At 40.4% G+C, this 23,852-nt stretch overlaps 1 protein-coding gene across 1 annotated transcript in view; it reads right to left on the reverse strand.

Annotated features, from left to right (window-relative positions):
* LOC149155125 (damage-control phosphatase At2g17340-like) overlaps positions 1–23,852 on the reverse strand; it is a 313,880-nt gene that overhangs the window by 69,680 nt on the left and 220,348 nt on the right. Inside the window, exon 6 of the mRNA XM_089445031.1 lies at positions 8,300–8,428. Within this exon, the coding sequence (XP_089301157.1) occupies positions 8,300–8,428 (129 nt within the window). The remainder of the gene's footprint in view (positions 1–8,299; positions 8,429–23,852) is intronic.

Raw genomic sequence — 23,852 nt, forward strand, 5'->3', positions numbered from 1 at the left:
TTGACTAAACAATTGCAGGAAGAGAAACAGAGGATTGATTACAGTGCAGTCCAAAAGCAGAAAGAGCTGTCTGAGGCATTGGCACAACTAAAAGCAGCAAATGAACAAATGTTGAAGTCAAAAGATGAGCAAATTGCTCAACTATCAGCCCAACTAGAGAAAACAAAGAATCTTCCACAGCTAGCTGAATTCAGAGCAGAGGCATTACAGATAAACAAGGCATTGATAACACAGATAAAGCTTTTATGTCAACAAATCGCCCAGGCGGAACCGTTATGCGATTTGACGACATCAATAAGTGAAAAATCGGAAAAAGCTAGAACAGACTTGGATCAAGCCGATGAAACATTAACTAATTTTCTTGAGTGGCAAGATACCGATCAGGGACAGGCGGCTAATTTACCAAAAATTTTAGAATCACATAAGGAGATATTATTTACGGAATGGCAGTCCCAGTTAATGAAAGCAGAGAGAGCAATTTCAAGATGCAAATCAACCACAAGTAATTTGGTTGAATTGGTTAATAATACTCTCTACTTGTCTAACATGATTTCTCAATGTACTCCAGGTAAATTGACAGCGGCTAAAACATTGGAGCAATCATGTTATCCGGAACTAGAGAAAAATGGGAGATTAATCGCAGGAATTAACAGTTTGACATGGGACACCTATTGGTTCTTCTTAGTCAAACCATACAGCCAGAGAGCCGCCCTCAAATGCCTCACAGATGCAATCGGGTATATCATTCCCGATATACAGGATGCCACCTATGCTGCCCAACTCAATTCTCGCCTCAACAGACCACCCGAAGTGGAGCCAATGCTTGCGATATGCCAGCTCAGGTTTAAAGGCAAACAGCCTAAATGATGATTCATGCCGCCGACTGCCAGATTGCTGTGAAAGAGATATTCAGAATCAATTGATACCAATTAAGTAGGATTTCAGTTTCATAGGTAGTTAGCTTAATTAAGTATTTATAGACCCTTTCATGTATTTGGAAAGGGTCGTAAGTTTTGTATATGACTTAAAACCTGAAGTTGCACTACTGTACTTCAGGCATATTCTTTTATAAAACTGGACCAATCATTCTGATTTTGACAAAGAAGCTTTTATGCGAATGTGCACTACTGTCTTTGTTTGAAAGTATTTCTGAGTCGGAAGAAGAATTTCAAATAGCGATTGATATTGGGAGTGATTAGCAGCTCATATGGTACTATTATCTATGTTTGAATTCATTCTTTTTATATGAATTGTCATTTGATCGCTTTTGCTATTATCGGATATATGCATGTGTTTTAAACAACATTCTTTATTCCTTCCACTATTGGATGTCTACAGTATGCTTTCCTTTTGATCATATATGTATCGATAATATAAATGATAAGTGTAGCAATATTGTGTTAATCACTTTGTTTAACTATTTAAACAAAGTAATCATTGAATGAATACATGTCTATGTTCATTAGATAGAGTCATCTATATGCCTGTCAATAGACAAAGATCATCAAGCGCTACATTTCAAAGAATAATAGTTCCCGGGATTAGTAGTAGTTCTTTTATTTTTGCTGATAGATTAAATTATTCACCTATCGTTAGATTAGATAATCAATCATTCATCCACCCCTTTTATTCATTATTGGGAAACTGGTCCCATTATATCCAGTCGGAGCCACCATTCCAAACGGAAAAGGAGCTGTATTAAGGTCCGGACCAAGTGGTTATCCCCCAATGTTGATACAACAATTTTCGGGGCATCAACAAACTGTTGGGCTTCTGAGCCTACATCAGTTGTAGGTCGGCTTGATAATAATTCCATAATCAAAATAAATTCATATCTCCATGAATACTTATCGGAATCGGATGATCTTTATATCAATCCTACACCTCTCGACGACAGGAATCTAATAAAAATATTATCAATGATGAATAAGATGACCCACATGAAGTTTTGCCCTAGTTGCCAATTTTAACACTCCCTCTCAACTAGGGAGAACTTCATCTGCAATCTGTCTATCGGTCGTTACTATTCATCCATCAAATGCACTGCCCTGTACAGCCTAACCCTTGCCCTGCTCTGCTCTATTCTACCTATTCTGCTTTGTCTTGTTTTGCCCTATACTGATCTGTACAGCTCTGCTCTGTTATGCGCTGCTATGCTTTGTTTTGTTCTGCTCTACTTTTGTCTGAATTATGAAGAAGAAATGATCGAGGATGTATCATATTGACTCAAAGTTAGTCTCAGAGTATGTACCACTGGTCCCAGACCAGTCTCAACGAACCCGAAGTCAGCGTCATAGTGAGTACAACTCCAATGGTCCCAGACCAGTATCATCCTCCACTGACTCAAAGTCAGTCTCAGAGTGTGTACCACTGGTCCCAGACTAGTCTCAACCGACCCGAAGTCAGCTTCATAATAAGTACCACTCCTACCATTGGTCCCAAACCAGTATCGCAATCTCAGAGAGTGTACCACTAGTCCCAGACCAGTCTCAACTGACCCGAAGTCAGCGTCATAGTATGTACCACTCTCACTGGTCCAAGACCAGTACTGCACTGACACGAAGTCAGTCTCAGAGTATGTACCACTAGTCCCAAACCAATCTCAACTGACCCAAAGTCAGTGTCATAGTATGGTACAACTCCTACCACTGGTCCCAGACCAGTATCATTGATCCCAGATCAATGGAGGTCATCCTAGCGTAGGGAGTACGATAGGTACAACGATGCGTCCATCAGTACTACTATGGTCCCTAACTTCATTTCCCTGCTCATTGATCAGATGAGAGGTACTTCCCATGAGTCCCAGACTGCATGGGTAGGATGCCTCGACAGGAGAACTAATCAATCCTATCCTCACAGGAGAACACATCAATCCTGCTACAATTGCCATGGAGAACACATCAATCCAGGCCGCCATGGAGAACACATCAATCCAGGCCGCCATGTAGAACACATCAATCCAGGCCGCCATGGAGAACACATCAATCCAGGCCTCGCAGGAGAACACATCAATCCTGCTACAATCACCATGGAGAACACATCAATCCGGGCCTCACAGGAGAACACATCAATCCTGCTACAATCGCCATGGAGAACACATCAATCGAGGCCTCACAGGAGAACACATCAAATCCTGCTACAATCGCCATGGAGAACACATCAATCCAGGCCTCACAGGAGAACTAATCATCCTACTACACAGGAGAGCGAATCATCCTGTTTCACAAGAGAGCGAATCATCTTGTCCCACAAGAGAGCGAATCATCTTGTTCTAGTGTGCACCACCAGGGGAGGGTGAGTCACCCTGTGGTCGTATGTTGCTCCAGTAAGAACCGCAAGCCCTCAGAGCTTCCAGAGCTCAATGTATGCAACATGCAGGACCCTTGTACAAGGGTTTCTTGACGACTCCAAGTCGTTTGGTAAAATCACAGATTAGATCTTTTCTCGGGGCTTTCACAAGGTGTATCGACCTGTACATCATCTTAATGCGATGGAGCCCCCTTGCTCATCAACTTACCATATCCCAGATGATGTCTATCTGCTGGAGCAATCGACAAATACAAGATTCCTCAATAATCGAATCCCACCTCTAGTTGTTACGGAGAATCACAGTGGTATATGTTCAAATAGCTCATTGAAGAGCTTCCCCAACCAAGCAGCTTCATATGAGATCATACTCGTAGATATGTATCTGGTCTCGGCAGTGCTTATGGCAATTGACTTCTGCTTCCTTCTCATCCATTATATCGAACTAGAATCCAAAGAGAAACAGCACTAAAAAGTGCTCCAGTGATCCTCCACACTATTAGCATTCGAATAATCATGTAGTTTCATATTTCCGGTAGTGTATCTCAATCCATGAGAGATTGTGTCTTGAAGACATCTCAGAAGATTCTTGGCACCAATCTAGTGAGGCTCAACCAAATATGAGCTCACAATGCTAACTGCAAAACATATGTTCGGACGGAGGTTCACCAAGAACATCAACACAAATGAGTTTTTGAAACTCAGAGGCATTTCCCAAATCTGGTCCGAAATCACTACCATATAACTTCTGAAAGTTAAGATCCTCAACGTAGTCACAGGCTTGCAGTCCATCATACCAAATCTTTTCAGAATCTTCACCACATATTTCCCTTAAGATAGGAAAATTTCCCTTGGCTTCTACCACACTTCAAGTCCTTAGTTCTTCATTTCAAATTCAGAAGCCAACTCCCTCTTACATTTATGAATGATAGGGTCTTCACCTGTTAGAAATAGGTCATCCACATATAGCACCAGCATGAGGGGTTTGTCATTTTCAACCTTAAAGTAAAGGTTAGGATCGGCTTCACTCCTAGTGAATCCCAACTTCATCAAGTAGCTATCGATCCTCTCATACCATGCACGGGGTGCTTGCTTCAGTCCATAGAGAGCCTTCTTCAACCTGCATACATGAGATTTTCAATCATAAATCTCAAATCCTTTGGGTTGCTCCACATAGACTTCTTCTTTGATCGAGCCGTGTAAGAACGCGGTCTTGACATCCATCTGATGTAGGTTCCATCCTTGTGAAGCGGCAAGGGCTATGATCGAGTGGATAGTCGTATATCTGGCAACAGGTGCAAATATCTCATCATAGTCGATACCTTCATTTTGAGAGAAACCATGAGCAACAAAACGAGCCTTATACTTTTCCGTACTTCCATCTGCTGCATGCTTTATCTTGTAAAGTCGTTTGGAAGTAACAACTGTCTTGTCCTGGGGTCTGGGAACTATTTCCCAGACATCATTCTTCATAATAGACTAATATTCTTCGATCATAGCATCCTTCCCTACTTGATGCTTGACGACATCTATGAATGATGAAGGCTCATTTTGTATAATCGTGCTCATGATGGTCAGGTATCGCTGATACCTATTAAGTTTCTTACTTTCTCGAAAGGTTCCTCGAGGTGCAGCATGTCTTTCAGCATCATCAATTATCCCCCTAAGCCATGAAAGCCTCTTCCTGGAAGAGGAAGACTCAAGTAGATAAATAGGATCCATCGGTTCTTCCACATCAGGCATTGTTACATCATCTACCCATAGAGACAGCTTCCATAATCGTACGATGCCACACCATTCTACTATGGAGTATGTGGTGTAGTAGTCTCCCTCTTAATGCCAACCTCAGGTACGCTTGAGTGAATCAATTGTAATATATTGTAGGTCTTGCTTAGGCTTGAGGGGAATGGTCCCCTTTTAAGCTTTCCTTTGACACATATGCCTTCTTTTTCTACTCGGAATTCGGGCATCCCTGTTACCATATGTCTTACATCGGGTAGATCTTTGTAATGAAGGTGGGCAAACCTCCAATGTCAAAGTTCAAACTAAAGAGATGTGTCATAAGACATGACACCTACCTGACTTTCATCGACCTAATATAATGAATCAACACGAAACCCAAGAGTAAAGGCATCTTTAACATTATTTTTCGATACACATACCTTGCCATCACTGAAGGTTACCTTGTAGCCTTTGTCTTCCATCGTTGAGATGGATACCAGGTCCTTTTCGGAACTCAGGTGCATTTAATACATCCTGGAATTTCTAGCCTTCTTGAATGGTTGTCCTCTTCCTTGATTTCCAGCATTCCTTTTACCCTTGCTATTGAATTTTCCATCCCTTCGATTACCATGAGAGGGATTTTGATCATCGTCATGGTGAGAGTCCTTTCTATCAGGACATTCCCTTGCATAGTGACCTGCTTTATTGCAAATGTAACATCCTCATTTTCTTCCACCTTTAGGTCCAGCCTTTCTTTTTCACTTAGACCCAAAATTATTTCTTTTCTTAGCATGAGAAGAAAAAGCAGCAGGAGGACCTTTAGGCAAGGGCATTTCTTGCTCTTCTACCCTTGTTTCTTCTTGAATGCATCTAGCCATCAATTCCTCGAAACCAAGAATTACATTATTGTTCATAAGAGTAGTCCTGAACACGTACCATTCGGATGGTAATCCTCCAAGAGTTGTGAGTGCCATTTCTCTGTCAGTAATAGTCTCCCCAATAGATAGGAGATCGTTCTTGATCTCGGTGATTCTTAAGAAATATCCTTGCATATTCTCATCTTTACCCTTCTTGATTTCTCTCAGCTTATTTCTAAGAAACAAAACTTGATTTGCATCATTAACTTTAAATAAACTCACCAGTCTATCATAGATTTCCTTAGAGGTGTCTAGTTCAGAGATGTAGGCCACCAAGCGCTTGTCGATAGAGTCTCGAATGATCTTCGCTTTAATTTCTTTGTTTTTCCATTTGTTCCAGGCAGCAGCAGATGCATTTGATGGAGGCTCAACAATATTGCCTCTCACATGATCCAACACTCCTTGATCCTCAGGGGTTAGATCGATAGACATCTTCCATCCGTGATAGTCAGCTTTCTCACGGAGCTTGTCCTCAGCAGGAAAGAGTGATGAGGACCCCATAGTTCTTTTAGGATAGCCTTACCAATCTTCTCTTCGGGGATTTCTCTTGCTCTTGCTCAGGCTTTGTCTTCACCTCAGCTCTGATACCATGTTAAGTTATGGTATGTTCTATGCTTATAACAGTTTACTTCTTTTCCTTATTATATTCCACAGATTAGCAATCACATGTACATAAAGTAAAGTGCAGATAGAACATTAAACGATCGACAGAAAACAAGTCAAGACAAGAGACACAAGATATGGCGGCTAGCCAGGGACAAACCCCATAATGTGTGGGGAACCCTTTGATCAAATCTTCTTTTATCTTCAATAATTCAGCAGAGAGAAATAGTACAATAAATCTGATTCATATCAACAATAGCAAACCCTAGATCAACAGCATCAGCATTAGCGGTTTCATCATCAAACTAGGGCAGACGATATCTCACAAACCGACCGTCAGATCGGCTTGATTCCACCACCAAAAGTTGCGGCTTTCAGAGAAGGTTCAGATGAACCTACAGCGCAGTTCAGATGAGGAGATCTTCTAGTCCACGCAAGTCAATCTTTACTTCTACAGTTGCAGCTTCAGTTTCGGCAACTTCCAGCTTCAAACTAGGGTAGTTGATATCTTGCAAACTGTCCGCCGGATTGACTTGATTCCACCACCAAAAGTTGCGGCTTTCAGAGGAGGTTCAGATGAACCTACAGCACAGTTCAGATGAGGATATCTTCTAGTCCACGCAAGTCAATCTTTACTTCTGTAGTTACAGCTTCAGTTTCAGCAGCTTCCGGCTTCAAACTAGGGCAGTTGATATCTTGCAAACCGTCCATCGGATTGACTTGATTCCACCACCAAAAGTTGCAGCTTTCAGAGGAGGTTCAGATGATCCTACAGCGCAGTTTAGATGAGGAGATCTTCTAGTCCACGCAGATCAATCTTTACTTCTACAGTTACAGCTTCAGTTTCAGCAACTTCCGGCTTCACATGTGTGAGAGAGAAACCCTTTTCTGCGCAGTAGAGAGAGAAAGAGATGTGATGAGATGAGTAAGTCCAAATGAGGAAAAGTCCTCCTGTATTTATACACAACGTTGGTGTTTGAATAGATGCGACTGTTGGGCTTCTGAGCCTACATGAGTTGTAGATCGGCTTCATAATAATTCCATAATCAAAATAAATTCATATCTCCATGAATACTTATCGGAATCGGATGATCTTTATATCAATCCTACACCTCTCGACTTGAGGAATCTAATAAAAATATTATCAACGATGAATAAGATGACCTACATGAAGTTTTACCCTAGTTGCCAATTTTAACATTTGTTCAAAAGCAAGCTCATAAAAAATCCAGTTTTAACTATTCTTTGGTCCTATAAATCATTTCAGATGTTTAGATATTTCAGCAAAGTAACTATTGCTTGTTTAGTACAGGATAGGAAGATCAGTGTTGTAAATATTTACCGGGTGCTCTTAGAAATAGTTCATCTAATCAAATCTATAGAAATCACTATTGAAAAAATAGTTTACAAGTATATGCAGATCATTAACCTGTCTTATGTTTTACTATCAAGGGGGACGTTTAGGAAAGACAATATATATTGGGCTGTTCCTTTTTCTATAATTTCTGTGTATGGTAACTTCTAAAAGAAAAAGTGGCAGCACATGCCTTGTCAAGACTCAAGAATGCACGAAAGAAAAAAGTTTCTAGATTTAAGGAAACTTTCGCGAGGATTTAAATAGGGCACTAAAGCAACATAATTGATGCATATTTTCAGCATATAACACTTCTATAAAGTAGCTGTCAATACAATGTTTAGCATGCTGGACAGAATTCACATCAAAACAAATAGTTGAAGCTCAACAAACTTGCCTTCTTCCAAGACTTCCTCATCCAGCTTGACTTGAATGTTTCCAAGTCATCAATGACCCATGGTCGAGGTAGTAAGTTTTCACAACTGGCCAAAAAGGACAAGCCTTCCCTTTCGAACACTTCAGCAAGCTTCACAAAAAGGCAGCCAGATAATAAAATGTTAATGTTACTTTATTTTCATTGCCCTTAATATGGAGATATTATCTGCTCATATATTTTGAAACTGAGAAGAAAATATAGCTATTTGAAATTACTAGATAATTATATCCTTGGTATTATTAAAAAAAAATAATGACCCCGACGAACTAGTAAAAGCAGAATGATCATTTTAGTTAGAAATCTATCATTAAGCATTTGATCATAAAACTAATCTACACAGAATAAACAGCAAAAAAAGTTGAATCTGAATTCTATCCTCTGCCTTCCTTGACTTGCTTTTGAAGGAAGAATGGTGTGTTGAAATCTTGTTTGTTATCATTCCACACAGTGACCACAGGAAGGAATAAAATTCACCAATACTCTGAGACTATGTACTTACCGAAGCATAGTTTCAGTTTCAATTTAGAAAGGCACAAGGAACCCAGAAAACCCACAAAAATTGGAAACCTCTTACACCCAGATATGGATCTTTAACCCAAATATCAAACCAGGGTCTTTGAAAGGGAATAACAACAGAAAATCCAACAAAGAATACAAAGGAAGACATAATGCCAAAAGTTTCGATAGAAGAACAAAAAGGAAGTCTTTCATCACTGCATGTTACACACGCAACCCACTCTATTCACTAGTGTTTCTCAACCATGTGCAGAAACACGAGTCTAGGATTTGACAAGATAAATTAAAAACAACAGAAAATAGATATTTAAGATGTTTCAAGTTTTAGATATGGACACATTACCGAGGGTAAGGGATGTGTTCCTCGCCCTCCCAGAACATGGGTACTCCAAGGGAGACATTCCCGCATGGCCTCTTTTTGGCAGGATGCAAGGAATCCCACTATGGAATGTCCCCCTCAAAAAATGAGGTGCTCCCATGCTCCCTTTTCACCAAAGTCCACTATTTAGAACAACCCTCCCTGGTAATTGCTGGTAATATTAAAATCTAAGTAAAAGTTGGCATTCTCATTTAACTTTATTTTTTTATTTTTTTTACTTAAACTGAAAGGTAAAGGCGAATGTCAACTTCTACTTCAATTTTTTGATGTTTTTTTGATGTTACAATTAATTGCTCCAGGATGTTTGTCTTGGAAATACTGAGAGGGGGCTGAATCAGTGTTTCCTTTAGTTTTCACAATTGATTAGTTTATTTAATTAATCAGAGCATTGAAACAGAAACATGAATCATCACATCAATGACAATACAGAATTTGTCGTCCAAACAAGCTTTTACATTATGTATGATTACATACACAATTTACCAGCTAGGTTGGAAGGAAGTACAGAACTCCCCAATGCCTGAAGATGTTTGCAGACAAGGTCTGCACTTGTCTGCAGGAGTCTTCAGCCTCCCTTACAATTAACCAATCAATGCTGCTGCTGCTGCCATAAATTTCACAACTGCCTGCACACCTCACTACTGCCACACTTGCTTCTTTTGTTGCTGCACTCCACTGCTGCCACTAACACTGCCACTGTTGCTGCTACAACTCTCACTATCTCTGTTGTTGCCGCTACTATTACTGCCTCCTACTCTTGCTACTCTGTTGTCCACTCCAGCTGCTGCTTCACTGCTACCATTCACCACTGTTGCTGCTATAAATCATGCTACAACTAGGATCTTGTCAATTACTGCATCAAGGTTTCACAAAGCTTACTGTCATTTGGACTGCTTCCTCATTGTCACATGAGTCACTATCTCATTTCATCAATGTCACTGTCACACTGTGATATATCAGGTTTCTTTTGGGTCACTTCAAACTTCAAAGGTTACTGTTGTGCAAAGTAACAAGGTCACTGTGTTGTTTCTGGTCTGGTGGTGTCAATAATTATGAATGTACTATCACCACTGTCATCATCAACTCAAACACATAGGTCACTATTACAAATCATAGAGTTGCTGCCATATTAAATAATTGTGAAGTGTCATTACAGATGGAACACTGTTAAGCACATGCAATTACAGGTATAGGCATCTGCAACTAGAAGTCATCAATTCTTCAAGTCTTCCACTGTTGTAACTGTAGTATTGCCACCATTGTTCTTGCTCCTTTAATATCTGCCTCTGCTAGCTAGCCAATCCAAATCTAGCAACAAGCATCGTTTCATATCAATTTGTATAAGCCTTGGTTTTATAGACAAACGTGAATGGTGCTTTGCATACTACCAAACAAACCAACAATCAGGTCACTGTTAAATACCTTTCATCCTCTGCACCATTCTTATATTAATGACCGATCCAAACTTTCAGAAACACGTGTTGTGCAATCATGGTCATGGTGTTAACACTATTAATTGGTCACTGTAGTATGTATGTATATGTTGAAGGTCACATTTGCCATATCATTGTTGTAACAGGAAACTCACACTTGCAGTTTGTCATCACAGATTTTTTCATCAACCAGGGGTGTTATATACATAAGCCATATATCAAGGAGTGATTGTAATAAGGTTTCATACTTTACTGGTTATCCCCAGCGATGAACTTTTACAACAAGACAATCCACACATCATCTTAGGCATAGGGCAGAGAGTTAAAACATTGAGACATGTTTCATAGTCCAACAGTTTACTCAAGACTGATGCTCAGATCATTGTTCTACAGGTTTGCAGTCACGATTTTCCATTGGAATGTGCTTATTAATTTTCATGACCACAGAAGCATTCCAAGAGTTAATTCATGAACCCCATGCCACTTCAACAAATCTGAAAAACACTTATTGTTTTTGATGCAGGCCGTATGGCTTCAGCTCAGCATTCCAGTGAGTCACCAAGATTAGTGATGCATCATGCAACTGTTATAAGGTGAAGTGCCAAAGTATGAACACGTTGCCTCAGACTTCAGAACCTGTAAGAGAACTCAACGAAACCCACATTAACCAAAATACAATGAACAACAAAACCACAATAGCAGAGATGGCTCAAAAACCTTCCTGTAACTTTGGGTTATTTGAAAACCCTTGGCCGCAGAGCTATTCTGATAAAGATCACCAATTTGATGTTTAATAAAGTTCCAAAATGTCATTTTCATCTAATCCTAAGGCTGCACAGATGAGTTACAGATCCCGGAGCGAAATCCTTCAATTGTTCGTATTGACCACTGAAGTGTACCTAAAAGATTTTTTGAAGACTCCATGCCCAAAAATGTGTCAGAGGCTTCATGTACCCATCACAGTTCACCATATCATCAAAGTTTTTTAACTCTACTTCTTCTCATTTTCTTCTTCAATCCTCAGATTCTGTAGCCCTACGGGGATATTGTATAAATGTCACTAGCATGATGAATAAAGCTATGTAACAGGCCTAGGGTGTTGGGACTCAATCAGCAAGCGAGTACACCTTAAGAGAGTTTTCTTTACTTAGTTTATTATTCCTGCTTTTTAACAGCGAATAATTTTCTAGGTTTTTTCACTCACCGCATACCCCAAAGCCGGGGTGACGGCTTGAAGGTTGAGCACCTAATGCATCTTAGTGTCTAGAGTCAATGTATATTACCATGCTAGGTTATCTCTGAAATTTCGCGGAATTTGACTAGGTCTAAGTAAGATTTTTAAAAAATTTAAAATTTCCCGCAAAATGGGATTTTTTAATTATTTTCTATGTAATGATGTAAATAAGTGGCCTTAGGAAATGTTTGGGGCATGTGACTATTCGAAATTCATCCTCGAAGGCCCAACATTATCATAGGACCCACTTTGAGGGTCAAAAAACACCTTATAACCCCTCAAAAGCCTACTTTTCTAATGTTAGTGAGAAAAAATGAAAAAAATTAATAATTGGAAAAAACAATTATTTTTTCCAAAGTCAAAAAGAAGTCAAAGGGTGACATGGAAATTCATAGGGAGGTCAAAGATGATGTGTCAAGCCATGTGGGGCCCACCACATGAGGCCACAACTCAAGTCAAAGATCCAAGTGCCAAGTCAAGCTGGTCCCACTTTGGTTGCATGAGACGTACGTATGGCTAAAACTTTGATTCATTCAAAATCAAATGTTATGGAATATAAGTCTAAGGTGAAAATGTGCATGAGTGGGGATAGGACCCACTTCACCTCACTTTTCATCATCTACGCGTAGCTATGAAATAAAAGCACATGCCAATTAGAAGCCCACGCAAGCCTAGTAAATGGTCAGCGCTATGAAAGGTACACATCAACAGACTCGTTTCCTCCGTGGTGCCTCACAGATTTGGCAATAGATTGGGTGGCAGATTGTATGGGAATTGACAACAGATTTTGTGGTGTGTCTCCACTTGTACGCAGACCATCCACCTTCAACCAATACGCGTAGCAGCCAATAGTTACTAAGCTTACACGCTGGCCTAGTCAACGGCAGCAGGGGCAAGACAGCAGACAACTAGTGGGACCAAAGAACGCTCAAAGGGACCCAGTCTTTGCAAGGGAGGTTTTCTCCTTTTTATTTTCTGTCTCTTATGATTTAAGTTGTGTTTATCTCATTTAAACTGGCACAAATTATTTGTGATCAATATAAAACTAAAGGAAAACAAAATAAAACAAATATGATGGTTAATCTGGAGGACCCAAAGGAAAGGTTGCCACTGTTGAGAGAGGAGTCCAACATAGAGGAGACACAAATACCACTCCTTAACACAACAGGAAACAAATTTGCAAACTATTTGATTACTGTGGAGGGGGTAGGGTACAACGGTGGTTTGCAATCTCAAGTGAAGGGTTCACTGCCATTGCTAAACCTTGTGCATCAAGTAGGTGGGAGCTCTTATTGGAAACACAACCTTCAACTCGTTAATGGACCTTCATTTCCTCACCCTGCCATAATAGTGGAGGATTCAGTAGGATCATGGGGTTCTTCTATGGCAGATTTTCTTCAGAAGGGCACTTACAACACAGACGAGAGATTGGTTTTTGTAAATGCAAAACAATATAAGGGGATTTTAAGGCGTAGGCAAATCCGAAAACTAAGGCAAACCCCTAAGAAAAAATTCACAATGATCCTACCGAATGGAAACAGCATATATCTAGCAAGCATATATACACATTGATCCTCTTCTCTTCCACAATTGGGTCAAGCTCCACCTTGAGTGACCAATTCCTCTCACTTGACCTAATTTTGGCTCCACTTGGTCTCGTGTGATCCCACAACTTTTTGAAAATAATTTCACATAGACCACTTGGAATCCAAATTTCCACAAGGATTTCGAGGTCTAGGAATCTCCTAGACAAGTCATATATTCAAACCCTAGCCCTTGGAATTCTCCTAAGCCCTTACTAGAGAGCCTTTCATCTTGATTTCCAAGCAAGCAAGCTATATATTTGAGCCTCTCTTGTGAATAGGCTTCTAAGATCACAATTCATCCTATTATTGATCCATTCAGCTTCGTGATCCTTATTATACTGGGTCTCCTCCCAACGATGGAAGTCTGTAAAGAGCAGGGAGCCTTAGCTGAGGTGAGAGTGGGCTATCGCTCCATTGTTGCCCTTGACCTAGTAGTTTCCATATAGGAGCCCCCTCCTAGGACCCTTGCTAGTTTGAGCAGTAACAGGCCCTAGAGAAAGCAGTGAGTTGTTGATGTATTTCCAACTTTGTGACTCATCAGGTACCATGCACTCCAAGGACTCGTACAACCCATCTTTGAACTCCCTAGTATGATCTTCTCCTAGCTTAGCTTTATAATGATACTTTGGGTTCAAGAAATACTCGACTGCATGTATAAGACAATGGAGTTGATTGTTCCATCTATTATCAATGATCTCCCAAATAGGCCCATATTTACCTACTCTGTCCTTGTAGGTTGCCCATATATGCTCCTTTGCCTAATCCATAGCCTCATAGATGTAGCCCATGGCCAATTTTTTCCCATCCACCAACCATAACACCTTAACAAGGAGCTCACCAATTTTCACAAGCTCTGTTGCCTTTTCCCAAAAAGTGTTGCCAAAAAATTTCTTTTTGGTGTCTATTCCACCTACTCTGCAAGTCGACCAAGATGAATACCAATCATCACTAGCAAACATTTTCTGCAAGTTTTGTTGTTGGGAAGTGAGAAATTGAGAAGTGAGTTGCAAATCTCATGATGGCGAGCCTAACAAGCTCCTTGACCCCAATGTTTTCCTCATTAGGATTAATTCCCATGAGTGGTTGTACATATATTTTGTGATACTCTTCGCATTCTCTACAGTGTTCCTTACCCACTCCACTTTTCCTATGTCCTCAAGCATGAGGCCTATGCAATATGCAACACATGGGGTCCAAAATATGGTCTTATATTTGGCCTCTAGCATCTTTGTAGCAAGAACATAGTTTGAGGCATTATCGGTGATGACCTGCACAACATTTTGTTCCCCCATGTTGACTTGTGTAGCTTGGGAGGTACTCCAAACCCTACGGTTTGGGATTTGGAGGGCAAAGCGCCACAAGAGTTACTTGTGGGCTTGGAACCCAAGGTTGGGGTTTTGCACCCATCAGGGTTTGGGCCAAACCATAAAAAATTGAGCATGAGAAAATTTGAGGTGATAGAGCTTCACATGCCGATTCCAACGCTCTAAATATCACTCAAATTGGAGCTTTAGAAACAAAGATATGAACTTTTGAGTTGACAATTAATTATAGGCAATCAAGTCATCTAAGCTTCGTCCAAGAGACATGTCTCTTCACTGATTCGAGTAGCCTTCTTTTACATGTATAAATAGGAGGTGAATTGATTCATTTGTGATCATCCAAATGTGCATCTTCTCATAGAAAACTATCTCTAAGGAAGCCACAAATTAGAGGAGCAACAAAGACAAGTGTGGGGTGTGTTTGTATGGGTTTACTCTCTCCCACAGGTCCAAGTTTCAAGCCAGAGAAGCAACCGCAGGCTTGGGCAGATTTATGGTGTGGTTTTGGTGTGATTTGAGGAGGGTTTACCCTTGTTGAAAAGGCCGCAATTCTGGAGGTTAATTCTGGTAAGCCGCAGGCCCTAAGTATCCTAAACAGGGAGGTCAAGAGACTATTCTGAGGAGCAGAACTAGCCGCAAGCCCATACCTTTGTTTTGGCAAGTGTAGAGGCATGTTGGAGAGTTGTTTGTAGCCCAGAATTACAGCAGGAAGTGGCCTGAGATATCTAAAGGGAAGTCGTAGTCAAGGAAGAGGACTGGATGTGGAGAATGGTGCTGTAGCAGGATGTGTTTCAGCCCTAACCAATAGTGCAAAGATTCAGCAGTACACATCAGCCCATAAGTAGAGGTTAGTATGGTTTTGTGTTGAGAAAGATTGCTAGTTGGATTAGTTTGTATTGCAGCCTGTGGAAGTTGTGAATTGGAGTTGACTTGGGTGTCAAAAAGACTTCAATTAGGAGCAGATTCCACAGTCGAGGATTGGGCATCATTAGTCTAGTGGAGGGAAGCATGTTGATAGCCCAAAGTAGCCCTAGACGAGTTATGTTGAAAAGACGAAGACGCGCTGAAGATTGGGTGAATTTTGGTGTCGAAGTGCAGTACCTTGATGGAAAAAAGTGACTACTAGCTTGGCAATTTAGAGCTCGGAAATTACACCTACTCAGAGAGTAGATTGGATCCGCCCGTGTACATGCTACATAAGTAACGCGCAGCAGTGTTAGGTGGAATCACTCTTGGAGTCTCGATGTGTTGTCGTTTGAAGGACTAGGGAGTAGCTAGTGAGCAGTACAAGAGCAAAGGACCGGCAGGACAACATACGACATAGAAGTTGCAACGAAGTTTGTCATTGTATCTTGTATACCATAGACTGTTGTATTATTCAGATTTGGTTCAATATAACGAAGATTGGTGATTGTACAATATTGTACAATTTTGTTAAAAACTGTGTATATTTGTGCATGTGTGACTTACTGCTTTATATTTCCGCTGTGCAAAGTAGTTTATGGTTGAGATTCTTGGTTTGGTAGCATCATTGATTTTAAGACTCTAACCTAGCCCCAAGGTCGTGGAAATGCAACAGCCCACTGTTGTAACAATCTCATCCAAAAGCTCAAAGAATAGGTTGGCATCTTTCACCCTATCAGATGCATCAACCAATCTCAAAAACATGGTTCCCTGAGGGCAAGAGACAAGGAAATTTATGATAGTGTGGTTTTTACCATCAATCTATCCATCTGACATGATGGAACAACCTCTTTTGGTCCATGACTCTTTAAATTCAGTCAAATATTCTCCTATGGATGCAATCTCTCTTTGCAAAAAAGTTCCCCTCAAGTCATACATGGTAGGGCCTTTGAAGCCCTTTCCTACAACAATAACAATGTCCCACATAGCTTGGTAATAAGGTGAGCAAGCAACATTAAAGGGGATATTTGCATCATACCACTATTTGGAAATGCATTCAAAAGCAACATCTTTGCATTGTTTTTCCAAAGAGCATCCAAATTGGGTTGACATAGACTTGGTTGGGAGCTAGTTGCACTAGGAGTAGTAGAGGCAGAGGTGGAGGAAGGTGTGAAATAGCTCTTAAAGTTCATCCTTTTTTTACCTTTGGCTTGGCCTTGAAGTTGAGAGTGAGACTCAAGAAGAGGAGGTACATAACAAAAGGGGTCATGGAGATTGGTGGAAGGGATAGAGGAGGAGTCTTCAAGGTCAAAATCATCATACCCACTTGCTTCTCTCCTAGCCATAACTTCTGCAAGTTCCTTCTTCCTTGCAAATTCATCTTGTATAGCTTTTTCCCTAGCCTTTGCCTCCTGATACTTCTCAAACTTTTCAAGATATTCTTTCCTAATAGGCCTTATCACTTTATCTAGTGCATCACAGGGGGTTACATGGCCTCTTATACCCTCAAAGTGTTGTTTCAACCTATAAATACCCCCTCCTCCCATTGGGTGCTTGCGATATTTGCACAACATTTTTCCATCAACAACATCACAGTGAACCCATGTAGTGTCTTTGGCTTCTGCGGCCATAATGGATGGTGAAATTTCAGATTTGGAAGGAAAGACATCTACAAATAAAATAGAAAAATGAAAAACCTATGATCAACTACTATCCTTCTTCCTTATTGTTTTTAAACTTGAAAGTTGAAACTTGAAAGAGGGGAAAAGAAATTAAAAACAGAGAGCAATGAAATCCAGTAATTATTTAGGGAAAAATCATACCTGGAAGGTTGGAAATGAAAACCAGTTGATGAAGCCTCCTCCCAAAGATGCCAACTCCACTAGAAAGCTTCTAGAAGATAACAAAGTGTTGAGAAATCTAGGGCATCGCTATTAGGTGATTTCTCTGAGAGATAATTGCTTATGAATGCTTTTTACCTTTTAGATTAGATTCTTCTATTTAGATTATTATTGTGTTTTTCTTTCATCAAACAATTACCAATGCATAAACAATAAAGAGACAAGAGACACAGAATGTAGGCTATTCGCCAAGGCCAAAACCTCTCCCACTTGAGAGGAAAACCCGCATAAATTCTTCTTCTTATAGAGACTTCAATTGACGAATACCAAGACGAAGACCCCTCACCTATTTGCCACTCCAAGACCAAGACGCAAATCCTCCTTAATGAGATTCTTCCTGCAATGATCAAATCTCTACTTCTTCCTCCTTCATGGCTACTCTTCAGAATTTCAGTCCCTTGGTTCAGTATTGCACTCCTTAGTTCTAGTTCAGAAACCCTTAGCACATGAGTTTGACCAACTTTGACCTTGTATTTTCTTCGCTCTAGACTTCTTGTTAACACTTCGGCTTTGTCTTTCACCTGAAATCCTCTCTCACTGTGACTGTAATACCTCAGCCTTCTTTCTGCAATACACAATTCTACAATCTCACACGTGTGGAGGTAAGTTGGCCCAAAAACCATCCCAAAACAACACTAGAGACCTCGTTGCTCCTTTCCTTCGTCCTCGCTGGTTATTAGGCTCCCTTAATGAACTTCGCACTTCTTCCTAGCTTCAAATCTTGACTGAATTGCTTCTCTGAAATTCTGCTCTGAAATGGAATCTGAACAGCCCTATTTATAGTTGTTTTCCCATGCATATAAGACGACATGAGATGATTGTGAGCCGACATGTCAATTTGAGAGATTATATTATCCTTTTGAAGCCAACTTGAAGGAGGTGACTTTGTCTTGGTCTTGGAGGGTCTTCTTATACCTTTTATGACTCATAAAAAAGTTTAACGTGCCCAAGAAGGGTCCTTCATACATGACATAGAGTCAAATTGACTTTTATGACTAGATGACAAATCCTAAAGGCTCACAATGGGAGCCATCACTAAAAATAAAATTCCTTGCTCATGAAACCCACGAGACAAGCATTACAATAATAATTTTATTTTTCTTCTCTACATCAATTACATAAAATCACAATTACACATGTCATTATGAAGACCGAACCTAGTTACACTTTTCAACACTCCCTCTTAACTAGGGAAGTATTCATAACGGTACTTGGTCATTCTCAATCTGAAGAAGTTCTCATAAGAATGGACGGATTGGTAACCCATTTGTTTAGCATCATATCAACCAGCATTGTCACATAGCAAGGCCTTGACTAACAGCTCTATCTATGCACGAGATCTAATCACAATGCGGGCGAGACCAATGATGTATAGACACCCTCATCATTGTCTCTCACGAAACATACCCCACCCAAGTTCTCAGGGTGTGTTCCACCAAGACTATACTTATCTTGAATTCCCAGTCCTCAAAGAATATCGGTCCTCTATGACGACTCTTATCTTGGGTACCCTAACTCATCCTAAAAGAGTATCGGATGCTAGATGTTTACCAAATCCTCCATTTTGTCTTCCCAAGTGAAGACAAGAATGATATCCCTATATCTCCCTCTTAACTAGGGAGGAAATATCTATTCCAATAAAGGAATGTACTCATTCCTACAAAAGGAATGTACCTAAGCTCCCTCTTGGCTTAGAAATTTCCAAGTTTCTTCCAAGTAAGAAACTTGTTTCAAGGCCCCCTCTTAGTTAGGGACCTACAACAGCTCCTCAAGTGGAGATGATGGGACAACCAACTGCTTGAAGAACTCCTCGTCACAATGTCATGAACTTTTTTTCGTTATCTAGGAGTCTTTTGTTGAATTTCCACAAACTTGGGTCTAGGTTAGAGTCTTAAAATCACCAACGCTACCAAACCAAGAATCTCAACCATAAACTACTTTGTATAGCGGAAATATAAAGTAGTAAATCACATATGCACAAAACATAGACAGCTTTTAATTTTTCAACCCAACTTCGTTATATTAACAACATATAATACAACAGGCTAGGGCTCTCGTACCAAGGATAATGGCCCTTAGTACAACATACAAAACTAAGCTTGTTGTCAATCCATCGACAACCAATCTGCCCTCAACAAGATACTCTGACCATATGGTTGATGTAGCGCTCTTTCTCAGCTCCTCTCGGTCGTACCCTGTACCTGCTCGGTCCTTTGGCTCCCAATCTGCAGCTCCTGCCTCTATCAATGCTCCAAGTCCATTTGGCCACTGAATCTCAACTATCCAATCTGCTCTCTAGTTCTGCCTTTGTCCATCAAGGCCACAACACATCGAGCCTCCTATCGAGTTGTTCACAGCTCCACTTGTGAACAACTCTCAACTACCCACTGTTGCTCCTCAGCTACTTAGGGACTTCCGCCCACTATGGTCTTCCTACAGTGCTCTGATGAAGACAAACATAGGGCACAGAGGGCTGCCACCTATCACTGCAAGATGTCCATCTCCCACAATGAACATGGGCTAGGAGGATTGCCCATCATTTGTTGTAGAATTCCTTCTCCACACACAAGTCTCGGCTCCAATCTGCCTTCTAGTAGCCTCTTTCGTTCATCAAAGTGCTTCACATAAGGCTGCAATACTTCACCCAATCACGCACCAACAACATCCTTCTTGTCTGCTGCTCTATGGCTACTTTGGGTAGCCAACACGCTGCCCTCCAACAACTTGCTAAGAAGAATAATGAGTGTGAAAGATTGGAAGAAGAGATTGTCTTCCTCAAAACAAACGATGAAGGGATGAACAAAATCTTGAAGAGCTCTCAAGCCTTGGATGACATGATCAGCTATCACAGATGTCCATTTGATAAATCAGGTCTCGGGTATGCAGGTGAATCTTCAAACAAGAATGATAATGCTTCAAAGAAAAGGGATGTGAAGAAGCCAGAAAGAAATGGTGATGCTCCCAGTTCTAGCAAAGTCAAGGAGAAAAATCAAGGCTACAAGAGAAGAAATCCTATTCCAAGAAGAAATCTTGCCCCAAGAAGAAATCCTACTCCAAGAAGAAATGTAGATGATGTCAAAGATGCAAGAGGCAATGGTTATCATCAAAGGATCTCAAGGCAAAAAGGCTTCAGAAGTACATCAAGGAAATCTCCATCTCCCAGGTACCAAAGTTCATTTTTTGGTTATTGTTATTCTTGTACAAACTTTGGTCACATGGCAAAACACTGTAAAGCATATCATAAAGATAGATGTTATGGTCCCCAACCATCTCATAGAGATAGATATTATGGTCCCCAACAATCTCCAAGAAACAATTTTGCAGGAAGAAATCATGAATTCTTATTCATGAACAATGTAGAATGCTTCAAGTGTCATAACATTGGTCATATGGCACGTGATTGTAACTTAACTTGGGCTCTTACACAAGCTAGAACCATGCAAAAGAAGAAAGTTACACAAGTATGGAGAAGGAAGAAAATACAATCCGAAAGTCCCTTGAACTCTCCAGCCAACAACATATGTCATTGGCCTGAATTTTGACAATCTAAGCATTTGATGGGAAGACTTTGCCAAAAGAGATGATGCATACAGTTAGGGGGAGCTTGTGATTCTTGATCATTATTGCAGAAGCTATTAGTGAAAGGGTCCCTATGAAATCCTTGTTGAGCTATATTAACAGTCATTCTTTGATAAAGATCATTTCTCAGGGGTACTCCATTGAAGAATATGATCTTGTAACCATTCTTTGGACTGTTGTTAAAGATGCTTTCCACTTAATCACTAAGTAGTATTTGGAGCAACAGAGAAAGTCATCTAATGCTAGAGAAATAGGGCAAATAACTATGGTGCTGATATTACAGATGCTAAATGTCTTGACTCAGGGATTTAATGTGAGAACAAATAAATTATGGACACTAATAGAGGCAATCTTCAAACAAACAGATACATCTGGAATGGAGTTTGAAGTAAGAGCCGCTGGCAGCATATAACAAACTGAAGCATTGCAAAAAGATGCAAATCAACAGAATGATTTTAAAAGACAGTCACAGATTGGATATCTAAATCTGCTAGGGAAATAACTTGTTGAGATATGTACAAGAACACAAGGAAAAGATCGCTCATAGAAAGGAGAACGTTGTGCAGTCAAATATAACTTATGCTAAAGACTGGTCACTGAGAAAATATAGCAACAGTAAGGCACAACCTCTCACCACTTCATCTAAGTGCAGTAATGTTGAAAATTGGATGGCAGTGACTTAAGGAGAAGCACAGAGACACAAAGGAACTCAGATCTGAAGAAAGATAACAAGAAATAAAAGTTCAGTGACATTTCCTCTTAATTCGGACTATGAAGGCCTCTCAATTTTGACTATGGAGATAAAAATCTAGATTGAAGCATAAAAACCTGAACTTGGACACTTGGTGTATGGATATTTGCAATCTGATTGGAAGCATTGAAGTAGAGCATCTTTAAGTATTGTTGAAGCCATGATAAAGTAGTTCTGAGACATGAAGAGGGAATAATGTGCTAATTGATGATAAAGCATCAATCCTTCTATCTTGAGTAAAAAGAAGAAGAGCACTATGACAGGGGGAGTCACAGACCCATGAAGATCTACCATTCATGAAGAACAGAAGCAGTTTGATAGGGGGAGTCCCAGAGCACTCCTTTGCCATTGATGTCAAAGGGGGAGAGAAGAAGAATATTGCCATCAATAACAAAGGGGGAGATTGTTGACCTAGGTTGTCATTGATGTCAATATGGCAATATTCTAGATACTAGATGATGATATGAAGCCAAGGGGAAGCAGAGTAGATCCATGAAGAGACAAGAGCAAGGCCATCAGGATAGCCAAGCCATAAGCAAGAGTCTGTTAAAGGAGGAGTCAACAAGAGAGGCATACTGCAAAATATCAGAGCAAGAGAGGCATATCGGAAAAGGCAGAAGCCATCAAGGTATGAAGGTATCAGAGGAGGACTTTGAAAGACATTGCCAAGCCAGAGGAGCCACATTGGAGCAAGAGGAGCCACAATCAGAGCTACAGGAGGAGCCATATATATATGTCATATATATATGCCATAGAAGAATATATCGGAGGAGCAAATGGTATACAGGGAAGCAAACAGAGCCATTGGAGGAAGCAAACAGAGCTATCGGAGCAATGGAGGAAACAAACAGAGCTATCGAAGCCATCGGAGGAAGTAGGCAGACCTACCAGGAGTTATCGGAGCAAGAATGCCAAAGCATACACTATCGGGAGATAGATAACTTAGTTATATTGCATTAACACTATCGAGAGGCCAAAATCTGTATATATATATATATATACAAATACACTATCGGAAGCCAAAACTCATATATATATATATATATATATACACAAATACACTATCGGAAGCCAAAACTCATATATATATATTCATTTACACTATCAGAGGCGGAAATCATACGTGTATTAGAAATTATTATAGGCGGAAGTTTTAACGCTATCGGATCCATAGAACCCATATAGCATCACCCCTGTGTATTTACTTGTTTATCATCACACTAAACACTTAGCGGATTCGGGAAAGTAGACTTGAAATTTTATGCACGGGAGTGTTGAGTCTTATCGGGTCCGGCACATATTATCGCATCGCTATAAGTGAGTGGTCTACGTTAAGGTCTAGACCTGAACCTTTGCGATTTGCGATTGCCGACATATATCGCATCGGCACTTCGGGAGCGGGAGTTATAAAGTGTTAAGCGGCCCATTGCAATCGCCGATAGCGATTAGCAATATCGCATCGGACCTCCGCCAAGGGATAGCGTCGATATAAGGGCCTTGCGACTGCCGATCGTCGATATGGCGATTAAATCCTGACCGTCCGATCGGCCAAATCTCGATCCGTGGCATTAACACATATAATTGGTTAAAAAGGCCAAAGATGCATATAAAACGCACCCGATAGTTCAGGAGGCCTGAACAAAAGCCGACTGCGATTGCGATGGTGACGTGGCAGGTAGGGGTCGTCCTGATTGGTACAGTCTCTCCGTTAAACTATAAAGTCTTATGTATGTCTATGATGATTGAAAAAAGGAGCGTTGTTACAGTTTTAACATGGAATATGTGTTCTCTATGTATTATTCGGTCCTCGTCGTTGAATCAACGTGTCCCAGGAGTGTTGGTGAGCACGAAGGGGACAAGCCAGCGCAGAGGAAACCAAAGTGTCGAAGAGGATAAGCCAGCGTAGAGGA

This window comes from Pinus tabuliformis, chromosome 9, assembly GCF_031772625.1.
Source record: "Pinus tabuliformis cultivar Carrire ecotype Pingquan chromosome 9, CPIR1, whole genome shotgun sequence".
Taxonomy (NCBI): Eukaryota; Viridiplantae; Streptophyta; class Pinopsida; order Pinales; family Pinaceae; genus Pinus; species Pinus tabuliformis.